Here is a 15,720-nt window from a genome sequence, read left to right as displayed (position 1 = left end):
AGCTCAGGCCACCCAATACAGGCTCAGCAAGCATCTCCAACAGTATATGTGCCCAGATAGACAGGCCAGGAAGATAGTGCCTTTCCCAAAGATCAATGCCTCCACCAGCATGACTGGCATGGAAGGACTCAAACTGCTCTAGCCCCAGACCATGGAGGAAGCTCCAGCATAGTGTGTAAATGGTGTATCTTTATCATACCAGAAAAGTAGAAACTCAAAAGTTTAACCTCTGTTGCCATTCAAAGGGGCCCAATAAAAAGCATAAAGCCCTCCAAAAGCATCTGTTCCACTAAAATTGAACATACAGAAAGTGCTCATCAGGACAGTAACATATAAGAACACTTGAGTTAGCCCCAGAACATAAATGAGTATTATTTCCTCATGATCAGATGTAAATGTGATCCTCCCTGATGCCAAGACATTCCTGTTCCAACATTTCTAACCATTGCCTTCAAAACACTAGAGCAAGAATACAGCCTGGAGTATCCAGCACTGTATTTATAGTTATGCAACACTACTTTTTAGAACTGCTACATGTGCACTGCCCAACCACACACATGAAAACACGTTCACTTTCAGGTCTAAAAGCACAGTATAATGTAATAGATTAGATCTAAGCGTCAAGAGTTCCTTCAAATATCTGGCACTAAGAGCTCAGCTTTCAATACCCAACACACAGAGAACAAGCTCCCCATTCATGAAGCAAGTCAGCTGGGAGAAGGGTTTGTTGCCCTCCTCACCAAATATTTTATAAACAGGGAATTAACATCCAATCTCAGGTCTGCCTTGAAGGAGTCCTTATTTTGAAGTCCAAGTTTAAACATCCACTGAAACACAGAGCCAAAAAGAACCACCCCAGAATACTACTGAAAAGCCAAACAACACATACGCTGCAACAATACGAACACAAGGAGACCCAAGCAACTACTGCACATTATTTGTTGCTCTAAAAACACCATTAAAGCTGATTAAGGATCAGCCTGTTTACAACAAGTCAGGCTACGAGCCTCATGGTTTTTTTTCCGTGCTGCAGTAGCCACTCATATTAAAAAAGTCTATTAATTAAAACAAAACAATAATACCATCAAAGACGCACCAAAATGCAAATACCCCAGACTGTCTAAGCCTGGGTGGCCACCCAGGGCTCTTAAGACTCTTGCAGCTTGCAAGTAGCTCCAGAGCTGCTCCCCTGCCTGGGTTACAATGAGCTGCTAGACTGCGAGCTAGCTGGGATGGCTGAAAGCATCGGTGGTTAGTCCCACATTGCCACAGCTGGAAGGTCAACAGTACTAAGTTACTTCAGGACCTATCCACATTCTTGTCCAACAGAAGAGGGCTGAGATCCCCAGTGACCCAGGATTCAGGGACTGTAGCAACAGGACAAAGGGTAATGGGTTTAAACTTAAACAGGGGAAGCTCAGGTTAGATCTAAGGAGGCAATTCTTAACTGTGAGGGTGGTGAGGCGCTGGAACAGGCTGCTCAAAGAAGTGTAAATGCTCCACTTACCATGCTCCACTGCCCTGTACAAGATTGTTGTACACCTGGACACTGTTTTTTACTGTTCTCTTCCATGTTTTCTGCACATATACACATACTTCTATGTTTTCTATGCTATTCTTTTATGTTTTCTGTTTCTGGTTTAGACTGCAATTGCCAGGTCCTGGTTATAGTGCCAATTTTCTCATTACTGGAACTGCACCATATCTCCCAAAACTGAGAGAAAGGCAAGCTCTGGGATTCATTGCTAGGAGGTAGCAGTCGTGAACCCCAGGGAGTCAAAGAATCACAGACTGGTTAGGGTTGGAAAGGACCTTAAGATCATCCAGTTCCAACCCTCTGCCATGGACAGTGACACCTCACACTAGACCATGTCACCCAAGGCTCTGTCCAACCTGGCCTTGAACACTGCCAGGGATGCAGCATTTACCACTTCCTTGGGCACCCTGTGCCAGTGCCTCACCACCCTCACAGTAAAGAACTTCTGCCTTAGATCTAACCTGAACTTCCCCTCTTTCAGTTTAAACCCTTGTCCTATCACTACTGTCCCTAATGAAGAGTCCGTCTCCACAATATATATAAAATATAGCAATACAGCAGTGATTGTCTTAATTCATGTGAATCATTTAAAGTTACAGCCACAGCCCAACGACATAGAGTTCTCTATAAACTGAAACATACATAAAATATATGTAAAGTTGGAAATCATCTGTTAGAAGAACGGTGCCACCCTGGCTTGTGCTTTGCAAGGATCCAACCCAATAAGAGAAACAAAGAGAACTGACAGACTTTTTAACTGGAAATTTTTAAAACCATGGGACTCTTCTGATCATTAATCAGTAACAAGGGACTGGGCAAGAGGAAACGGCCTCAAGCTGCACCAGGGCAGGTTTAGATGGAGCTGAGGAACAATTCCTGCCCCAGAGGGTGCTCAGGCACTGGAACAGGCTGCCCAGGGCAGGGCTGCAGGCACCGTCCCTGCAAGTGTTCACACAGCATTAAGACGAGGCCTCAGTGCCATGGGTCAGTGGTGGCCTTGGCAGGGCTGGGAAACGGTTTGACTGGGTGAGCTTAAAGGGCTTTTCCAACCCGGTTGATGCTGTGATTAGTATCATATTTGCATCGAAGAGAGCACTCCTGCTTCTCAGTGAGGATGTGCAGCATCTTTCCAGTTGGAAAGAGCTCTTTATAGTGTCAAGAGAGGGCTGTGTGTCATGCCTCTCCTACCCAGAGTGAGCAGAGCTGCTCTGTAACCACAGCACAGCTCATCAGCACTTGCACTATAGCTGCATCCCCTCCCAGAAAAGACTGCAAGGAGAAACAGGTTGTGTTCATTTCTGTGGAAGCTACATAGCCTGCTCCTGGATACCATCTATCCAAGAGGGCAGGCATGCTCTTAAAACGTGTCTGGAAGTACACTGTATACATCAAATGATGACGGTCCTCAGGAAAAGACACATTTGGACACAACAATAAGGCTTCCCTGGCCAGAAACCCAAACTTCATTCTGCTTAGTTAACCAGTAATACTAAATGGTTAAATCCTGACTTAAATATCCAGGTGTGAGAGAGCAAAATCTGGCCTCTTGTCTGCCTAAATACTCAACTTTCTTACTTGCCTTATATCACTCTGTTCTTGCTCACTTGCCAACCCATCCAACTTAACCATGCATCTCTCTGTATGACAGAATCATAGAATAGTTAGGGTTGGAAAGGACCCTAAGATCATCCACTTCTAACCTCCCTGCCATGGGCAGGGATATCACACACTAAACCACGTCACCCAAGGCTTCGTCCAACCTGGCCTTGAACACTGCCAGGGATGAAGCATTCACAACATCTCTGGGCAACCCATTCCAGTGCCTCACCACCTTAACAGTAAAGAATAATGATAATTCCATGTATAATAATGAATAATGATAATTCTATGTATTTGTATAGGGGAAAAAATCGTAAGCGTTCCTGAATTCTTAAGAACCACCGATGTTTAAAACAACCTTTGGGTCTACCAGAAGTATATTAGCAAGCACAGCCACACAATCTATCACAGCCCATCACTTCAGGCAAGCACAGCTAAGGTCTGATCAAATCAGACAGCACATGTAGTGCTGCTTTTTCCTGACACAGTGCAATATGCAGAATAACCATTTTGGACAATGAAGTCACCACAAGGCTCAAGTTTAAGGTACACACAGACTTCTCAGGCAGTCACAAGCTGCAGGTCTGACCAAGCATGAAGAACAAAGCAGACGCGTTTACCTTAAACCTTAACACCCAAAGGAGTTCCACACCATCGAGCTTACCATAGAACCAGGCTGGCACAGGAGGATATGGAATATCCAGCCTCAAATCAGCAATTCAAAGCACCATGTAAAGACAGTGGTGACTGGCACAAGATTCCATCTGGCTGTGCTTGTATTAAAAGCTAGTGACACAGGAGGCTGTGAAACTTTAGCCTGTTCAAAAACAGGCAAGCAAAGCAGACTAAAAGCCAAGATAAGCTCAAGTAGGTGAGACATTTAAGAAGGACTTTTTTGAGAAGGAAAAAAAAGTCCAGTTTATAAAAGACAAAACCAAATAAGTAGATTTGCCAGAACCTTTTTCCTTGTAAACATGAAGCAGTCAAACACTATTTTTTATTCCCTCTACTTTATCCTCATGTGATTTAAAAATTCATACAGTCCTGAGATTATGTTTCAGATTAACACCTCTTCAGTAATTCTTCATCTAACACCTAAGGAAAAAAAGAGGGAAAGGCAGAGAATTGTGAAGAAGTACTTCTCTAAAAGACAAACAGAAAAAGCAGCTACAAGAAATGGTGAAGAAAATGGTAAGGAGGCAAAACATGAGAGGAAATAAATGTTCTCTTAAAGAAGGGTAAATCTGAGGCTCATTTTTCACAGGCCCTCCAGAAAAGAGGCCTGACAGCCACAGGCTCTGATTTTCCACCTGCAAACACATTCATTCCCACACTTTGCAGGTGCAGCTATTCCATTCCAAGCACTCCTTGTGTTTTCTTTCCCAGGAAAGCTGCACCGCACGTTCTTCAGGGAAAATGCAGAGCTAACAGCTAAACTTATGGCAAAAACCCAGTGCAGCCCAGTGCAGATGCTGGGTATGTCCCTCCCTGCATAGCTGTGAACACCAGATATCCCATGCATAGCACAATGGGGACCCACTGGTGGCACCCACACCAGGAGCTGCTCTTGCTTTATAGGATTATGCCCCAATCTGGACAGCACAGACACTACTTGGTATGACTGGATTCAGAACATGTAGTAGGATACTGAAAGCTTCTTCCAAGAAAGGAAACAGGAAAGGCAGACCCAAGCACATCTTTATTCTTTCATAGAAGGCACAGCAGTAACATGTATGAAGATGAAAGATACTGTTGAGAGTACCTCAGAACTGCAAGGGTGAGGGGGAAGACCATGGGTTGTCTGATACTTGTGCAGAAAGCAGCACTGCACCCACACTGTCAGAAAGCCACAGGAGTGTGTGGGTTCTCTGGGTTTGGAACAAGAGCACAGTGAAAGGAAGCTTGTTTACTTTAGACACTGCACAACGTGATTTTTTAAGTAGTAAATGGTTGACAGGATGCCTCCCCTCTGACGGGTCAGCAGAAAATAAAAGGTAGATTGATATTTCTAATCTATGCAAATATCTACGAGGCATCACAAAGACTTCTTTATATCAGACAGTATGCACATCCCAGGTGCTTTAACTATGCCAGAAGCACAGGCAACATCTCCACCTGCGATGGCTGCTCACTCCAAGAGCAGCTGGGTGAGTAGAAAGAGGTTGTCCCTCAGTAGGCTCCCATGAAAAGTGCCTTTTGCTAATGTGCCAAGCCCCCCCCACTCGCACTCAAGTGGCCCCTGCTGTAGCTGTCATCAAGTATAGAGAGGGGTGGTTTTGTTTGTTTTTTTCATGTGCTTTATCACAAATTCTTCTAGAAACTTCCAAATTACAGCAATGACAACATGGTGAAACTCCTACTGACACCTTCAGAAATTATCATGGGGCTTTAATTCATAATTGTCCCTGGAAGATGTCTGGGGGACTGGGGCCAGGTGGAATGCCAGGATGAGAGGTGGGGTTGATGCTGGAGTCACTGAGATCTTTGAAGAGACAGGGCTGCAAGCACACATTGCCGGGTTATGTCCAATCTTTCATCCACCAGTAACCCCCAAGCCCTTCTCCTCTGGGGTACTCTCTATCCCTCCATCCCCCAGCCTGCATCGAATTCAGGATCCTGCAGGCAAAATTAGCATTTCAGGCTTCCAACAGTAATGATAAAATGGAAAGAAGTTTACATTTTCTAAATAAATCCTGTTTCACCTGAGTATGAACTTTTTGTACAAGGTTTCCTCCTGTCAGTCCCAAGCAATAGCAGAACACAAATGGTCCAGAGATTGTTCAGATGAGTCACACGGTATTTCAGATAAAAGTGATTTAGGAACACTGCCTTAAAGCCACTGACCAACCCCACAAGTAATGCTCCTCTCGACCATCAAAGCCTAAAAGCCTTGGATCATTTTTCCTCTTTGCAATGACAGCACATGAGGTGCAGTTGCGGGAAGCAGGGAGGAGTAGTCAATTCAGGACAAATCTCTCAAAAACAGCTATCAAGCAAAAACCCCATAACCTAATATATAAAATATACTACATAATATATACTATATAAAAATATTTAATATTATATATAATATGCATAATATATAATATAAATACATAATATATAAGCCATCTCAGTAATCAAATTCTTTGAGTTTTGAGTACTTGTGGATTATGCATTTGCTTAAGTTTTCTTGGAAGACTTTCCATCATCTTCAAGGAATATCAATCAATCCTGGAAATTCTGGAGTCTACTCCTAACTAAAAGCCTGGACTGAGAGATGGGTTTCACCTCAAGCTCCAGCAATGGCCAAGAAGGCTCAGGGCTGGAAATGTATTCACCGAGAGAAGGTTACAAAGGCAACAGGTTCACTGCTAGCAGTCCTGTCACTTGCTTTGCAGCTTCAGCCTTTGGTGATGGATTGGTTTGGTGGTGGTGGTTCTGCAGCTGCCCAGAAGGAGATGGAGTCTGATCGCAAGCTCTGCATTGAAGACAGATTTGTCACATATGTAAATATGTGTCAAATACATAGGCCCTGAGTGGGTGAGTCTAGTGCCTACCTCACCGTCACACATAATCATATCATGATCAAACTTAATCCTAAAAGCAGCCGATCTCAATTTCAGATCAGTTTGCTTACCAAGAGTGAACAAAGAAATACCCAACCTCCCCACCTGCCCATCTAATCACACTTTAGACTAAGTCTTTCTCCACCATTTGGTTCAGAAGAGTCCTCCATCTCCTCCACCACACTGCTTCAAACATGAGATTTACCGCATCTACCTAGAATTGCACAGTTGAAGGTTTCGTGCCATCATATCACCTACATCACATCATCACAGTAAAGCAATTCCACACTTCAGGAAGCAAACAAGCAAAAATCTTATCAGGCTATTCTGTACCAGAGATCCATTAGGGAGCTGCTGGGTTTGCTACAGACATTTAAAGAAACATAAGGGGCACTTATAAGACTGCAGCTTCTGTTATCAATCACTTTCAGAGAGAAACCCAATTCAGCAGCCACTCCAACTGAGTGTTGTGAAGTGCAATTGTCACTGAAATGTTTTGTTATTACCAACCTGGGAAGAATGAGCAAATACATCTCTGCAGGTGAGCTGTGAATGAGCAATCAGCACTGCAGGCTGCAGCTTGAAGAGGTAATAGCATCCAAGTAGCTACAATGCTACCTCACGCACAGCTAGGCAAGGCTTAGGCTGACAAAAGTGAGCAACAGGCATTCTGACTGCATGCTAAAGGATTCTGAAGGAAAAGCTATAAGGCTTCCTTCTCCCAACATGCACAAAGCAGGAACACACAGACACAGCCAAGCATTGATGTTCAGTCTATTCCCAGGGAAACTGAAACTTTGTGATGCTTTCAGTCTACTGTTTGGCAACAATTCTGCACATACAGTAGGCAAGGGACTGCTCGACAGCTGCCACTTGAAGAAGCGAATCTGTCACACCCCACCAAAGTCAATTCTCCAGTGTTCAAAGAAATCCTTTAAAATACATTAACTTCAATATGAACAATGCAATATAAAGAAAAAGCCACTTTTTCCTCCACTATTCATTTAGCCACGATGACCACGTGCAGGTTTGCAGCAACAGAACACTGTTTTCAGTGTGGATGCTTCTGGCACCCGGTGGCCCTCACCCACTTATCCCAGGCTTTACCTTTAGTTGTGCTGATGCAACTCTGCTGTAGACCAGATAAATGAAATAATTTTGGTTAAAAAGCAAACAAGCCCACCCATTTCGGGGTGAGGTGGGCTTGTTTTCTCCTCCTTTTTTACATTCAAAGACAGCACAGATGTGCAAAAACCACACAGTGATGTGGTTTACAAGAAATAGCCCCTCAAAATAGCTGCATTGTTACAACTGCAGCACAGGTCTCTGAATAAAAGAGCAATTCCCACTCGAGTTGTTTGCAAAGGTACACCCTGAACATAATTAAAGGAATAATGCCCTCTAACAATTTTCCTCCTTTTGTGAAGTGTAAGGGGAAAAAATCAGGAGTGGGATGGGCAAACCCCAGAAAAGATGCCAAAGTTCACTTTCAGCAAAGCACAGGCAGACATAAGAGTAATACACAAAAGCTGTATATAGAGGTCCTTTGCCTATGGCTTCCTCTTAATCAGTAGGTTACAAAAAAGACTATGCTCACCATGGTCCCATTTAAAATTGAACATGAATTTATTTCTCCCTTTTCGCTCCTGCAGCTAGTCATGTATAATCATTCACCGGTATTGCTCCCACCTCCAAAACAGATATAATTCAAGAGGTGACTTCTCTAACTTCTCCCCATTTGTACAATCACCAGGAAAGGAAAGAACCACATGATACCTAAGCAAATACTGAGTGCCAGAAACGGAGCAATTGCCTGTTCCCTCCTAGCTGTATCACAATAGTGTGAACAGAGGAAAAGCACATACCTTGTTACCTCCTGCTGCAGTCGGGAAACACTGGGCACATAGAACATCACCCCAAAGAAAAGCAAAGGCTCATTGGCAAATTTGTCCAGCTGCTTCTTTAGAGGTTTTTCCAGTTCAACCCAGCGGACTTGCTGGCTCTTGCTGAGAAACCAAAGGCCGAAGTAGTGTGTCTAGATAAAGAAAGCAAAGAGTGTCAGTTTACCTTGTTCAGCGAGATCACACACACGCTATCAATGACACAAGTGCAAATAAGAACAGATGGCATTGTGTACATTTTTCCATATGCAAAATCAGAGTAATTTCTTTTTTGCTGCCCTTTATTTTTAGGACAATCTTGAAGGCAATGACGAATATTGCAATAAACTTCACGGAGTACTATCTGCCCCTTCCCATCTCTTTCAAGTGCACTTGAAAGAGCTCTAGCTGACATTATAGCACAGGTTACATAAATGATTTACAGAGAGTGTCTGACTCTTTGTCTTCTTTTACACTGAGCCTTGTGAACAGACAGCAAACACTAGGTCTGAATCAAAGCACAAAGGCTTCAGGAGACTCTGGATCACTGCAGGCAAAGGACTAGGACTCTTCCAACTATAAAAAGCAGAACGCAAACCTACACATATGTGTCAAAGTGTTTTTACCAATAACAGAACCCAATAGAGAGTGTGTTTACTTGTTTAATGCATTCACAAGGTTTTCTGATGGATACACTGAAAACGTGCAGCACACAAGTTGTTTGCTCTAGGCTTTTACAGAAATACCTGATCAAAAACCTCAGCCATTTCCTAACCTGTGTAAGTCTGTAGTCACCTCCTGTATAAGCCACACAGGACTGTTGCTGGTGGAGAGCAATTAACAAGGAACAGTGTTCAGAACTGGAGCTTCCAATACGACAAATGGGTAATAAGCAACTGAAGGAATAGCCCATCCATCATGAAGGGTTCTACCGAAAAGCTCTTCAACCAGTGCATTAAATACACTGATGCACTACTGCAGGCAAATGCATACTGTAATTAACAGCAAGCACTACAACTACAGATATGGAGAAAAGGAGAAAAAAGCATTCATATTTAGCAAAGGAACTCATCCCTCAGTTGCTTGGAAATCTGACTGTAGCCTAACTGTGATGTTTGTTTCAACATCTTCAGCATTTCAGCTGAAAGCATCTGGATATTTCCAGCAGTGCCTTCAATACACGGTACCACTCCGTACTAAACACTGGAATGAAGACACTGGAGCTGCGACAGGAACTTTTGTGGGCAGCAAGACTTGAAAGTGGGATCATTCCTATTCCTGTGTATTTCTCTGATTTTATTTCAAGAAAGTTTCTTGGAATTTAATCCAGCCATTCCCTATTCCATAAAGACTTCCCAGAACTTTCCATTGGATTAAATTAAGCCTAAAACACACACAACACTTACTGTGGTGTTATAGCTTAACTTACGTGGACAACAGTCCTTCCACAGGCAGTCAAAATCCTTTATATATAGCACCAGATTTTAAATAAAGATATTTGAAGAAAGACTAGAAAAACCTCTATTTGCTGTTTTATAAAGCTTTCATTTGAAAACACTTTAAATGCATTCAGAAAGTTTGGCCTTTAAATGCATTCAGAAAGTTTGGCCTTTAAATCAACCACCACCATTTCACCAACTGGATTTCCCACAAGTTCATGCTTTGATATATAAAGTCTTCAAAAGCAGCAGACAAATTGTAATCACTACTCTTTGCAAAAGCCCCCATCAACAGCTTGGCTAGAGCAATGTTTAACTAAGGTGATACCTAATTCAACTTGATTCCTCAGTTAGGCCTGACCAGACTACAGTGAACAGTGCTGAGCCCTTTCTCTTTGAGCTCACTTTGGTACGGTGAAGCAAGAGTGTTCCTTTTTTGAAGAGAATCAATACAGTATTTCCTTGTAGAATTTAAAGGTATCTTCAATAAATCCATCAATCCAGGGCACAAATAAATCAAGAAGTCAGCATCTTCCATAGGATAAACTTCAACCAAACCTAACCAACTCACTGATACGTGTCTGATCTCCCTCTGTAGCCATCACTGGATAAAACGTTCTTACTGACAAGCTCCCCGTGATAGTAATCAGATCAAAATGAAGGTGGGAGGTACAGCGGAGATGGCAACGGGAAGGAATTCACAAGAAGGCAGGAAAAAGCAGTGATTTTACCACCTCATAAGGGAAATCCTTTAACGCAGAAAATCTTTCAAATCACTGCAGGGCAGCTCATCTCAGCAAGAAACAGTGCAGAGCTGTGGAAACAGATCTTCCATATGATTGTAAAAAGGTGATTCACATCACCTAGGACCCAAAGTTGCCATGTCAAGTACTTGTAAAAGATCTAGCAACTAAAATGATTTGGAGCCTGAAGACTAAAAGAGTTACTCGAGGGATTATGAGGGTATTGCAATTAAACAGCTCAAAAGAGCACAGGAGGGCAGGAGGACAACAAAAATTTAGATTTGCTACAGAAAGGCTCTTCAGGTACCAAATCCACAACCCTGAATCACTTCCAAGGGTTAAGAACCAAAGGGAATGCAGTGTTTAAGCTTCTAGACTCCAGCAGACACAGTGGGCTGACCACAGCAGCAGGCATTTCATGGAACTGAAAGATAACTTTTCTATGAAAGCATCCTGGAGAGGATCAAGCTACTGCAGACGAAGCACAGGGACTGCAGGGCAGTGCTTGAGTCACAAATGCACTTTGGAGAGACCAAACCAACCATAACCAACACAGTTGTGTGACTATCAGCTCCCTGCCACTACGAACTTCACTTCCTGAGAACGTCAGCATTTTTAAACATCCACAGTGGGAAAGGACTTGTGTAGCCACTACAGCAAATGCCTGAAAAGATTCTATTCCCTAAGAACATGAGTAATGCCCAAAGAGGAACAGAGCAACATGGGACTGGAAACGGCTGGATCATCAAGTTTAGTATGCTATCACAAGGCAAGACTGTCTCAAGGGCCTTACACAATCCATTTCATGTTTGCTATACACTTCAGCCCACAAAATATTTTCAGAGTAGGGATACCCCACAAATTGGATGAGGGGATATAAAAATAGGATCTTTTCCTCTGTAAGCAGCTGACTGAAAACACTGTTGATTCCAAAAGCTGGTCCATTTGTCCATCTATACAAAGTGAACCACTGACCAGTATTCATGGAGTAAGTGTCTAGACATATCCCTGGCAGGCTCTGAAGTATCATGGGCTGCTCTAGCAAAGAAAGTGAATGATGTTTCCAGTCACAATTGACAGACTGATGATACACACCGAAGGAAAACTTTTCTTAGTGCCAGATGTATGCACACACATCCATCTGACAGACAAAGATCTTCAGTTGCTACTGCTTTTGGTCTGCTAAATCTGCAAATACAGAGCTCTGTTAGAAAAGAGCTTACATTCATTTTCCTCTCAAGGTTTAAAAATCTGCCTTGCCTACCACACACGATTCCATAAGTGGCACAAGGAACCAGGCTTACACTCCTCCAGGACCTGCAGTCCTCTGCTAAAGCAGCAGACAAGAACCAGAGCACCTGCACATCGCAACACCTCTGTGTGAAAAGCTCATCCTCAAGATATGGTGAGCCAGGAAAGAAATCTGGATACCCAAAACCTGTGCTGAGAAGTCTTCAAAAAGACGACATTATAGCTGCCACTTTAGAAGGCAACATACTTGTTTGGGACTTAGCTACAGTACCAAATCCAGAACTACCCCTGCCTTTACGTCAGGCAAAGCAAGTAGAATTGTCAACAGCAGATGACAGCCACTTACTAAACCAGCAAATCTTATTCAAAAGGATCCAACAAGACAGGCTCAGTGTTTATTAAAGCATCTGGTTAAGCGGCCAAGTAAATATTTATCCTTGATGAAGAGGCAAAGTTCCAGCTCCTCTGGGCTAAAAGCATTAAACCCTGCTATCCCAGGGCCCTCGCACCACTTCCAGCGGCCAAGTGTTCCTAGAAGGTCTCTTGTCCAAGCGCTGCCTGAACCCTATCCCAGCTTTGCTGCAAGACAAGTCAAAGCAAGTCAAACTGCAAGGCAAGCTACCTGCCAAAAACAGGCTTTCAGGAGGACACAAAAAGCAAGGCCAGAACAGCAGCAAATGGCCACCAAAGCAGTCAGCATCTGCCTGATGTGCTCAGTCCACTAGCATCCTGCAGCGCCTCAGTGCTGGAGGTACCATTGGGAAACAGAGCTTGAAAGAGTAATTTTGGTTGGAAAGGACCTTCTTCCCATCCCACCCCCTTACAACACGTCAGCACATTCCATCTTTGAACTTCTTATCATCTTGCAAATTGAATTAGGGGGAACAAAAAGGAGAAAGAGACGTGAAGGCTCGCAACAGAGTTGTACAGATTACTCTGCTATTGCAAGCAGATTCACTTAGTCTCACTTGAAGGGAAAAATGCCATTACATTAGCGAAAAATATCCTTTTTGTAATCTGTGCATATACATAAAACAGCATAAAATGCCATTTCTGACTTTGTCTTTTCTCTCTTTCTCTTCCTCCCCTCTTCTCATCTTTACTTTTTACGTTAACGCTGGCCTAAGAGCTCATTTCATTGGAAGCAGTAATTGTTCAACTAGGAGACCTGATGCTTTGTAAAGAGCTTTGCTGAAAAGGATAAAACTGGGTTTTACAGTAGTTACATGGCTACACTTTCTACTGACCTACCCCTGAACCCTGACTCAGGCAGGGAGGGAGCTGCATTCCCCAGAGATCAAACAGAAATATGCATAATCCATTAGATACCGTTTTTCAGTCATGTGTATCACAACTGACAGTCCTTCACAACAATGCCTACAGTAATCTCAAGCACTTTGGCTTTTTAATAGGGGTATGTGGACAGAAGAAATAGTCTTCATGGATGTATTGCTAACATGAAGGTAAAGCAACAAACAAAAATTGTTAAGAGAACACATACGAAGGACATGGAGCTGCTGGAGCAAGTCCTGAGGAGGCCACGAGGATGCTCAGGGGCTGCAGCACCTCCCCTATGGAGACAGGCTGAGAACATTGGGGCTGTTCAGCCTGGAGAAGAGAAGCTGCGTGGAGACCTCAGAGCAGCTTCCAGTGTCTGAAGGGGGCTACAAGGATGCTGGAGAGGGACTCTTCATCAGGGACTGTAGTGATAGGCCAAGGGGTGATGGGTTCAAACTGAAACAGGGCAAGTACAGGTCAGATCTAAGGCAGAAGCTCTTCCCTGTGAGGGTGCTGAGGCGCTGGCACAGGGTGCCCAGAGAAGCTGTGGCTGCCCCATCCCTGGCAGTGTTCAAGACCAGGCTGGAGAGAGCCTTGGGCAACATGGTCTAGTGTGAGGCATCCCTGCCCATGGCAGGGGGTTGGAACTAGATGATCTTAAGGTCCTTTCTAACCCTCACTCTTCTAGGATTCTATGAAAGAGGTCAGTAATTCCCTTCTCCCCTAAACAGTGAAAGCAGCAACGGATGCTACCAGAATCAACCAGAAAAGGAGATTAAAAAAAAAAGACAGGCAACAATTTCTGTCAAAAACTGCTCTCCTGTTGAAATCTGAACCTTACAAAATGGGTTCAATGTTGCCAAAACTGTTTGGAAAAAAAAAAAAAAAAAAAGGCAGGGAGGGTAATGAAAGAAGGGGAAAGTGTTCCAGCAACATCAAAGCATTCTCTTCTGTGTTGTTAAAGTATTTTTCATCTCGAAACACAAACATTTTCTGCTGACATATTTCTTTTTGCATGACACAAATCAGTTTGAAAATGAAAGAAACCAAAGCAACAGAAGAAGCCTGTGGAATTGAACACTGAGCAGAACAACTTCCTTTGCTGCTCTACTGCCCAATCTCTTTTCTCTGGAAAATTCCGAAACTTCAGGCTTTGTTCCCAAGTGGAAAAAAACACATTCAAAAAATCAAAACATGCTTTGTGGAAAAGAATGCTGACCCACACGGCACTGCTGTGCACAAACACAGGTGAAGCTCCAGAGAGAGCCATTAGCCCCCAGACTTCTACTCTACCAAGTAGATATGGGTTCAAACTTCAACAGGGGAAGTTCAGCTTAGATCCAAGGCAGAAGCTCTTCCCTGTGAGGGTGCTGAGGCGCTGGAATGGGTTGCCCAGGGAAGTTGTGAATGCTCTATCCCTGGCAGTGTTCAAGGCCAGGTTGGACAGAGCCTTCGGTGACATGGTTTGGTGTGAGGTGTCCCTGCCCATGGCAGAGGGGTTGGAACTGGATGATCGTAAGGTCTTTTCCAATCCAAATCATTCCATGTTTCTATAAGCCCACAAGGAATATGAGGAGAATCACATCATTCATTTAACTCCTTTTTGCACTGAAGGGAAGGACCTGACCTCTCTGTGAGGACACCCTAAAGCAGCACTAATAGAAAAAAAAAGAATAAAAAGAAAGGAAAACAAGCAATTTCTGGGAAATCCTGACTCCTAGAAGGGAAGGGGGAAAATTATTCTACCAAAATCTATGTAAAATCCAAGAAAGAAAAATTATTATGCAATATTCAGAGTCTGCCCTTTCCTGACTACTCTGCACACACACACACACAGAGATTCTTTTCTCACTCTTTATCATTACTGATGTACAAAAAGGGATTTTTGTTTGGTTTTCATCTGCACTAGTTATTTGTATGCCACGCTCCAGCTGCCAGCATTACTCTTAATGTCTTACATTTGTTGCTCCATTGCCATGGAACAACAAATGTAACACACTGCAAGATTACCTAGTTGATTCTATGATGATTAGATTCCCCAGCTGTGCATAGAGAAAGCATCAGCCAGGACAGTCATGATAATGCAGCAACTTCCAAGCGTGGTTTTCAACTTGTGATTTGCAAAAGCCTAGAAGTATGCAGGATGCATGTAAGGAGTCCATAGAAAGTAAGATAACACAGTTCATTTGTGCCAGGCAGGTTGGAGAGAGATTTCTATAAAGCATCTCAACACTCAGAATAACACCAAACAGCGAGAAGTAGACAATAAAGGATTTCAGTCTTTAAGAAAGTAAGACTGAGTTATTCATCCTTTTCAGAAGCACTGGAAATGTAAAAGCAGCCTTTTAGAGTTTCAGATGTAAAATATTTCAGTTAAACTAAATGAAGGAAAAAAACACCACCCTCAAACTGTTACAGGTTGCCTTGGTGTTAACACAACTGTTG

The 15,720-nt window shown here is 43.2% G+C and overlaps 1 protein-coding gene across 4 annotated transcripts in view; it reads right to left on the bottom strand.

Moving 5' to 3' along the window:
• The window catches only part of LOC133212451 (tyrosine-protein phosphatase non-receptor type 14-like), an 87,826-nt gene that overhangs the window by 29,497 nt on the left and 42,609 nt on the right, over nucleotides 1–15,720 (bottom strand). For all 4 annotated transcript variants that reach the window (XR_009725478.1, XM_061353918.1, XM_061353920.1 and 1 more), the window contains exon 3: nucleotides 8,550–8,719. Coding sequence is in view for 3 of the 4 variants with exons in the window: in XM_061353918.1 (XP_061209902.1) it covers nucleotides 8,550–8,719 (170 nt within the window). In the remaining variant the exon portion in view is untranslated. The remainder of the gene's footprint in view (nucleotides 1–8,549; nucleotides 8,720–15,720) is intronic.

The sequence above is a fragment of the Neopsephotus bourkii genome, unplaced genomic scaffold (genome assembly GCF_033783945.1).
Source record: "Neopsephotus bourkii isolate Nb327-2 ecotype Australia unplaced genomic scaffold, CSIRO-AGI_Nbou_v1 NB_707, whole genome shotgun sequence".
Lineage (NCBI taxonomy): Eukaryota > Metazoa > Chordata > Aves > Psittaciformes > Psittacidae > Neopsephotus > Neopsephotus bourkii.
The sequence above is the reverse complement of the archived record's forward strand: the minus strand, read 5'-3'. Positions and strand labels throughout refer to the sequence as shown.